The sequence below is a fragment of the Chenopodium album genome, chromosome 11 (genome assembly GCF_948465745.1).
Source record: "Chenopodium album chromosome 11, dcCheAlbu1.1, whole genome shotgun sequence".
In the NCBI taxonomy this organism is placed as follows: Eukaryota; Viridiplantae; Streptophyta; class Magnoliopsida; order Caryophyllales; family Amaranthaceae; genus Chenopodium; species Chenopodium album.
In genome coordinates this window covers 52,749,233-52,757,864 of record NC_137844.1, presented here as the reverse complement: position 1 = coordinate 52,757,864, position 8,632 = coordinate 52,749,233, and the positions used below count along the sequence as shown (strand labels likewise).

Here is an 8,632-nt window from a genome sequence, read left to right as displayed (position 1 = left end):
TTAATATTTTATATTAAAAGTATAGATTAAATTTTCAACAACTAATTCAAAAGCAACCTCAAACTTCAAAAGCAAAAAGTTTTAACTTTTCATTAAAGCTGCCTCCATTTCTAAAAGCTACCATAACCATTATTTAGCCAAACACTCACATCTTTTGTTAAGTAGTGGTTAGTCAAACTACTAAAAGCTAGGGGGTGAGCAAACCGGGTACTCGGTCAAAATTTTAGAATCCTGACCCAAAATTGGTTGGGACCGGGTCCTAAAGTTTGAAACCGGTACAACCGGGTCCTAAAATTTAGGAATTGGAATTGGTTCCATCGATTTTGGTTCCGGATACCTACTTAGATACATAAGTGTTAAAATATAATACAAATCATAATATTTTTTTGGTTTATTTCACTTTTAGCGTTTAATACTTGTATTTTTATATGTATTAAGCTATTTTATTTATGTTAAATATTAATATTTTTTTTTTATTTTACTAATTAGTTACATTCAACATATTTTTTTTTGTTTTTTTTAAAAAAAATATATTTAGTTCAATATATGTTGGGTAACTGATTACCCAACTAGTTCCATAAATTATTATCCGGAATTGGAACCACCGAGTCCAATTTCAATTTCGGACCCGCCAGTTCCAATTTCGGGTACCCGAAATTTTTACTCACCCCTACTAAGGGCCTGTTCTGATTAACTGAACTATACTGAATTTATTGAAGTTGAACTGAACTGAACCGAATATTTTATGAGAGAAGGAAATTAAAAACTGAATAAACTGAACTTATTGAATCTGAACTAAAATGAAAATAATATGAAGCGAACAGACCCTAAAAGCATAAGCTCTTACTTAACCCATAACAACATAAGCTTCTTGTTCTCCACATGCGTTAATCTCAACGAGTCTAGGCTAATTGGCAATGAGGAGGCTAATTGGCCTCATTTACGGAGCACAACAAACCTCTTAAAAAATCCTCATTTCTTCTTCTTCTTCTTCTTCAATTTCCCACCTTTCTGAAGGTTAATCAATGGCTATGACAACTGCTCTCTGCTCTTGCTCATTCCTTCACACCACCACACAAAAACCTCTACTTTCTCTCTCCTCTTCTTCCCACATCTCACACTGTCTTCCCTCCTTCACTCTCAACACCAAATTCCTGAACAATTCAGCTTTAAAACCCACCAATTCTTTCTCAATTTCAGCAGTTTCTACCCCAATTGCTGAAACTTCTCAACCCACTTCATTATCAAATTCAAAACCCCCTAAAACCCTTCCTTTTCGGGTCGGTCACGGGTTCGATCTCCATCGCTTGGAGCCGGGTTATCCTTTGATTATTGGTGGCATTGACATTCCTCATGATAAAGGATGCGAGGCTCACTCTGATGGTATTCTTTTTTTTTTTAATCTCATTTCTGGGTGTTTTTTGTTTTTCATTTTTTATAGAATTTAATTTTGTTTTGAATGTTGAATTTTGTATTGAATAATGTTGGGATATTTTGCATTATTGTGAATTAATTACATGCTTGGCTGGAATTATTCTGGGCAATTTCGGATTTTTTGTCTGGAAATTTGAAGGGGTGCTGAAATGGATGGTTTCTCTGCTATTGCTAGATAGATTTTTGATATTTTTTTAATGGAATCGTGTATTGAGTAGTGTTGGGCATTTTTGCGTTATCGTGGGTGAATTATCTGTTTTGCTGGAATAATTTTGGGCAGATTCGGATTTTTGTGGAATATTTTACTTGATAGTTAGGAACTTGGGAAATTTAAAGTGGTGAATTGTAATTATATGTATTTTTTAATCTATGATTGTAGGAGATGTGCTGCTTCATTGTGTGGTGGATGCTATATTAGGGGCATTAGGGCTTCCGGATATCGGGCAACTTTTCCCTGATAATGATCCTAAGTGGAAGGGTGCAGCTTCTTCTGTTTTCATCAAAGAAGCCGTGAGTGATTCGTTTACTTCTCCTTTTTATTATATATCGTAATTCGTGTAGGAATATTCTTGGTTGTTTCCAATGAACTAGAACTCTTTGATATCATTTTCAGCTAATGAGATGAATTGTGGGTGTAGCTCATATTCCATTAGTGTGTGATTATTTGAGATGCTTTAGGTGAGATATCTACGCTCGAACTTTTTGAAAATTCTAGTCTAAGCACTTGAGTTAGAGTTATTATTCAAAATAAGGTGGAGCTAAATCAGGCAAGGACATAAACCCCCAATCATAATATTCAGTAGGGAGAAGGTATGGTCTTAAAGACTTGAAGAGTTGTTGGAGGTAAAAATTGGACAGCATGAGGTTCAGTAATGATGTCTTACCTTATCTTTTCTGCATCTCATATTTTCTCTTACTCTCTTCTTTATACTTGTGATCTTTTTCCTCCTCTTTCGATTGCACCTTGAGTACTAAGAAGGATGATATAGTTTCTGACTTGAACAATTAGGGCTGCATTAGAACTTGTTTCAAATTAGATTGATCAATCATTAGTCTTTATGTTTCCAGGGTTTATCATTCTTCTTATCTCTCCAATCTTATCTTGGAAATCATACTAATTTCCTCCCTACCATTTGTCAATCCTCCAGTCTAGTCACCGTGCCTGTCACCCATGTATCACCTGCACTATTTCAAATACTAAAAAGATGGTAATATTGTTGCTCTTCCTCTAGATGAAGACAGTTTTGTCATCCTTAGACTGCTTACAGCTCCTTTTTACAAGGCTTGAGTTAGCTTTGCAGACCATTGTCTGGCTGTTTATTTAAGTCCATGTTAGGACTTTGTCAATTTGGTATGCTTTCGGGGATCTTCACTTGAACTTCCTCATGCAATTCTCCTTATAGCAGGGTGTTGGTTTAAGCTCTTGTCTCCACCCCCTTGATGCTGCAATAACACTATTACGCACCTGATACTTGACATATTAATTCAGGGTGAAAAGTTATTTGGAATTCAATTCCAGCAGCTTTTAACCTTTAAGGTTTCTGTCTGGCTTAAGCTTAATTTTAAAATACCCACTGGCAATCCTTGGGTCCTTTGCCTGCTGGGGGGTTGTTAACTTGTGCGTTCCAGTGCATCTAATCCCTTTTGCATTGCATCGAACCTTCAAAGGTCTTGTAAGGCTTTAGTTGTAGGTTCTCTGCAGGAACCAATGCATGATACTAAGGCATTGTGAGTGATAGGAAACTGCAGAAACTGTATAATGTTGCACCAAATTGCTTCAATACACTCAGTGGATCTAGAACACATATAGCCTAAGTATTAATCAAGGAACGATATCCTGATAGGCGTGAGACTTTAATTGACAGGAGCAGAGAATGATTCGAGTGCTTAATAGGCCTCATTAATTGCAGGGTGAGGTGGAATTTGGAGGTGAGATTTGTAAGAAAAATCAGGCACGCGAAGAACTTTGTGCAAAATAAAGTCAATATATGAGCTGACCAGTGGATTTGGGTTTCTATTCTATTTGGTATTGTACTATGGTTGTCAGGACGTGTTATCTTAATGTAAGGGTTGAACTGGGATAAACGAGGAGTGATGTAGTATGTTGCTCCACTATATATGAGCCAGTAGGAGTTGTGTCAAAAGGCAAGCTTTTTTACCTGCTAAGAAATCCGTGGAAGTTTCTTCTCCTTGTGACACTGGTGGTGTGGAGAGATCGTGGCATGTCACTATTGCTGTAGTATGAGATTTGGTGCTGAATTTGTTACTTAATCTGAGGTAGAAAAAAGTGTCATCATGATCCAGTGTAATTCTGAAATATGCAGCAAGCCTTGTACTCTTTCCTGCCCTGAGTTCAGGTAGATAATCATGGAGTTTGAAGCGCCTTTCTGGTGATTTTTGATCAATCTTACTATGGTCACAAAAGTTTGCTTGGTTCCCATCCATATAAAGCCTTGAAGGCTCCTTCTGAACAAGGAGGGGGGAAAGGTATTATCTTAGGTTCTTTGGATTCTATTTTGCAGATTGTTGAATCAAGGATATAAACGTATAAAGTGTGCCCCACATTACCATTGCAACTTTTTCGAGGATGATATCTCTTGGTGTAATTTGTAGCTGCCGTTGCTGCTGAATCTGACACCAAAGAAGCAGGATATCTGATTAACTTGGTCAGTAGAGTTGTAATAGGGATGTTTTCTCGAATGACCCTGCATAAATAATCATTGTCATTGGAGCCCTTATGCTATTGTGTTAACTGATGGTTTTGTATCAATTGAACAATAGCTGAACAGCAAGGATGAGTAGGTGAATTGATGGCCACTGAGTAATCATCCTTGTTTTGTGCAATAGGCAGAAACAGAAAGATTTCCTTGGAAATAGTGTGCATACCTATCTATCAGGTCATTCCTAAGTCACAGACTAGATAAAATGTCTTTTGGTCTGTAAATATTTAGCCAGAATGTGACCATGCTACCCCAGTGCACACACCTCTCCTATTGCTGCTTGGCGAACTTTTGAGTCGGGTTTTACAAATGTTACCATTACAAGTCCTGATTTGTTTTGTCCTTGAGAAATTACATAAGATCTCCTCCACCAATGACAGTTAGGCACATATAGTAGAACATTAGCTAGGCTGTAGTTGGGGTGGTCAGCATGGATTAATTGTGTAAGTATAAGATCTGGTCGATATTAATGTTATTAACCTGGCATTATTTTCACTGTGGTTCATTTTTCATTTTGCAAAAACGGATTTTTTTTTTTTTTTTTGGAGGGAGGGTGGGGGGGGGGGGGTGTTTTTGTGTTTGGGGGGGGGGGGGGGGTGATTGACTGATTGAGGGGGTTGGAGGGTGGTTGATATAAATCATTTGGTAAAGAACTAAAGACTAGAAAGAACAGAACATGATTTTTGTGTGATTTGAAGTTAAGTTAATTAATAGTCGAACTTAATTAGATGGAGAGGGGAGTCTATTCAATTCAAATGCTTATAAGAGGCATCTAGCTAATAAATTAGCAAACTTAGATGAAGAATATCGATTGTATGGGATGAAGAAAATCACCATTAAAGTTACTATTCTTTTAGTACACAAAAAAATATGTACAGCCACAAGGGAAAAAATGGAAAGAATAAAAGAGTGAGATGGGCTGGAAGACCAATACTAACAAGAATAAATATTCACATGAGTTGGGCTATAAGCTAAGGAGGACCTTAACTGAGTCAAGTAGATGACAGAGACACGCATTGAGAGTTTTGAGACACGCATTTTGTGGTTGTCACGAATGTAGTAAATCCATTATCTCACCTGTTAGATGATTTAGCAGCAAGTATTTTTTATTCATTGAAGTGACAACTTTATGTGCCCAATGGCGATGCAATCTTATGTAAGGTGAGATTTGGTGTCTTAGAAACTTTTCTGGTTGAATTGAGGAGTATAGAAAAGCCAAGTACACAATAAGTCAGAAATCTAAGTTGATCAACTTTAGGCATACAAATTCTTGATGATTAGTTTTGGTTGTTGTTGCACTAACTTTACTGACTGCTAGTTTAGAATTTTAGTGGATCATCTGTAGAGAGGATCAAGTAGATCAAACGTAGGCATGCTGATGTGTTATGAACTGACTACTCAAGCACAAAACACACACTCAAGAGAGCAGCAAGCAAGAGATTACTTTTCATTAACAAGGGAAAATTACAAGAACACAATTAGCTGATAGCTTCAGCCTATCACTCTCTAGCCAAAATAACTTAAGGTTATTACTCTCCCTAACAACTTGAGGCTGTCAATCTCACTTTCACAATTTTAATATTCAAAAGACATACCCTTCCTTTCCTCCCCTATTCTTTATATATACAAAACAAGTTATAAGTAATCTCTTAATGATGTTTGTCTTCTAGTTCTTTTGCTTTTCTGCTTTTCTTTTCTTTCTCCAAAATGTCAAGGTTGACTCTTTCTCTTGATCCCTGAGACTTCCTTAAGTAGCTTTGTCTTCTATCTCCCAATTGGTGTCTTTCTGTTTGCTTGGCTGACTGTCTGTCTCCTTTGCTTTGCATTGGTCTGCTGCTGCTGGTTTACGCCTCTTCCTTGTGTACACAGCCTGCGGTTGCCGAGTCATCACATGATGCTGTACTTTTGCATTTGATTTTGCTGTCATACTCGGTGATACATCATAGATTTATTTTTCAGTGATAATTTGGACTCCTAACAGATTTCCCCCAGTGCCCTTATAGTAGATGAGATGGATTACTGGTGTTTAATCTTGATATTGACTGTTTCTTGTGCATGACATAATTTTACAAACTTAGGACTTCCCTTAAATCCTATTACTGTTCTGCTGTTGATAAATAGTGCTTCAAAATGGCAGTAATAGACAAAAGATTTTAGGTGAGGCTAAGAAATGAAACTTTATCCTTTGATTATACTAAAAGTAAATTTATCAATGCCAATATGCTATGTTTCATTTTTACACTTACAAAGGGTATCATATTGCATAATTCCCAAGGTAAGCTGAAACTTGCTGTAGCTTGCACGGCCAATGGCAATGGGACATTGGGATGGGAATTCTTTATAGATCCTAGTACAGATTTTCATCCCTTGTTTATTTGTTTTGATTTGTATATATTTTGAAAGGCGAAACATATGGCCGCCTTTACTGACGATGAAAACTGCATTGTTGCATTACCAGATAGGAAGCCTGGACATCTAGGTGAAATGACTATATTTTACAAAATCGGATGTGTTAGTAAGTGTTGCAGTGGGGAGTGGGCTAAAAGTGTGAAAGCTTGAACAAATTGGATGATAGAAGTGACAGTATACTTCTTATGTGAGTTAGTTCCTTGATAGACAAATTCCAAGATTATGGTTAAGCAGGAAGGTGTCCAGTCTGTCCACTTCATGTCTTTGATAATATGGTACGGTTGCAGTTTCTTATCGGAGTTATTGCAAATTTTCTTTATCTTTACCTAAGAACATATTAGTACACCCGCCAGCGTATTACACTGATAGGAAGGTACATGGCATTTATGAGCACTTCACTGACTTGTTCACTCCCTTGCCATTAGAGAGAAAGTAGGCTGCCAAGTTTGGCAGCTTGGCTACAAAATGACCTATCTTGGCTAAAAGAAAGCAAAACGACGACAAAAAGGAGAAATGCAATAATTTTTTTTTTTTTGTTGTTTTCAGCTAGTGATACTTGTTGCAAGTGGGCGAAGTAGCCCTCTTTTCAACACTGGGATGCCTCCACGTTCGTCCCTTCTACACACATACACACACACTATCACTCTGCCATTGCCCCACCCCCAACCAACCTTTTGAACTTTTACATGTGAGACTCTCTCTCTGAAGTTAATTCGTACATGTAGCCATTAGTCAACAATTGGAGAAATGGCCATCCTATTAGCCAATTAGCTTAACCGGTGTACGTGGCAAGAGTAGACTAGTATTAGGAGTGGCCAACCTTTGGAGATGCCATTTGAAGAACTACAAACTTCCAACTTTATGGTTAAGACTTTAAACTGAGAATATCTCATGATTTTTTTTTTCAAGAGTTATGGTCCCAAGCTATTTGCCCAATCCTTAATTTTTCTACCATTTTTTGTTTTTTCCCTTTGTGATTAATTGGCGATTACGCTGAAGGGGCCACTCTGACATGGTGGTACAATTAATATCATCATTTCCAAATGGTCCAATTATTGTGTAATAGTTAAGCAACTAACAAGGGCAAAATGTAGATAGTGTTATTATTAACTCCTGCATGATTTGTCTACTTGCATTTCTATTTGAGGCAATGATGCTGGAGTTCCTTGATATGGTTAAGTTATGCTTATGCTCTACATTTTGTGACAATAGGTAAGACTAATGGACGAGGCTGGGTATGAGCTTGGCAATTTAGACGCCACCTTAATTCTTCAGAGACCTAAAGTTAGCCCACACAAGGAAGCAATCAAGGCCAACTTGTCTGCTCTGCTCGGGGTTGATCCCTCCGTCTTGAATCTGAAAGCGAAAACCCATGAGAAGGTTGATAGTCTCGGAGAAAATAGAAGTATTGCAGCTCATACAGTGGTTCTATTGATGAAAAAGTAAAGGAAACATCATGAACCACAATTAGAAGATCAACACCACAATATTTTTCTCATGTTGTAACCATTGAAAAATCTTATGTGTTATATGTTTCTTTTGGTAGGTTTTTGGTGAATATAACTTGCAAATTATCGTGTATAGCATTTAAACAGTTCAGGTTTAAACATTTTTATCTCGACCTTCATTCAACGAAGGCTTGATGCATTCATGTATCAATGTAGTACCAACACTGTATTGTGTATAGCATTTTAGCAGCTACATGTCTAAGTATGTTACTGGTTTCTGGTTTCGGTTTTGCCGACAAAAACCAGGATCAAATAGTAAACAAAGAGCCACCTGCCAAATTAAAAGACTAAAATTGTTGTTGGGACACAATTTATCAAAACAAAGAGCTAATCTATGATTAAAATTCAACAACTTACGTGTATAATAAAATAGAAGTTGACATAATTTAGGTGTATTTTAAAATTAGAGTCTCACTTATTGCTTCACTTGTATGCATCCCACATATATATCTTAATTTATTTACTAATCTAGCTAATTGACCAAAATAATTAGTCGAGACACAATTAATTATCATTGATTTTTTGCTGTTGAAATTTTGCTGAATTGAATTTTTAAGGCTG

The 8,632-nt window shown here is 36.8% G+C and overlaps 1 protein-coding gene across 1 annotated transcript; it reads left to right on the top strand.

The window, feature by feature from the left end:
* Positions 1-896: 896 nt before the first annotated feature.
* LOC145569170 (2-C-methyl-D-erythritol 2,4-cyclodiphosphate synthase, chloroplastic-like) lies at positions 897-8,247 on the top strand. Its single transcript, XM_081628529.1, has 3 exons — positions 897-1,383; positions 1,814-1,944; positions 7,776-8,247. The coding sequence occupies exons 1-3, from the start codon at positions 1,026-1,028 to the stop codon at positions 8,007-8,009; spliced, it is 723 nt and encodes a 240-aa protein (XP_081484655.1). The 5' UTR covers positions 897-1,025; the 3' UTR covers positions 8,010-8,247.
* The last annotated feature ends 385 nt before the right edge of the window (positions 8,248-8,632 follow it).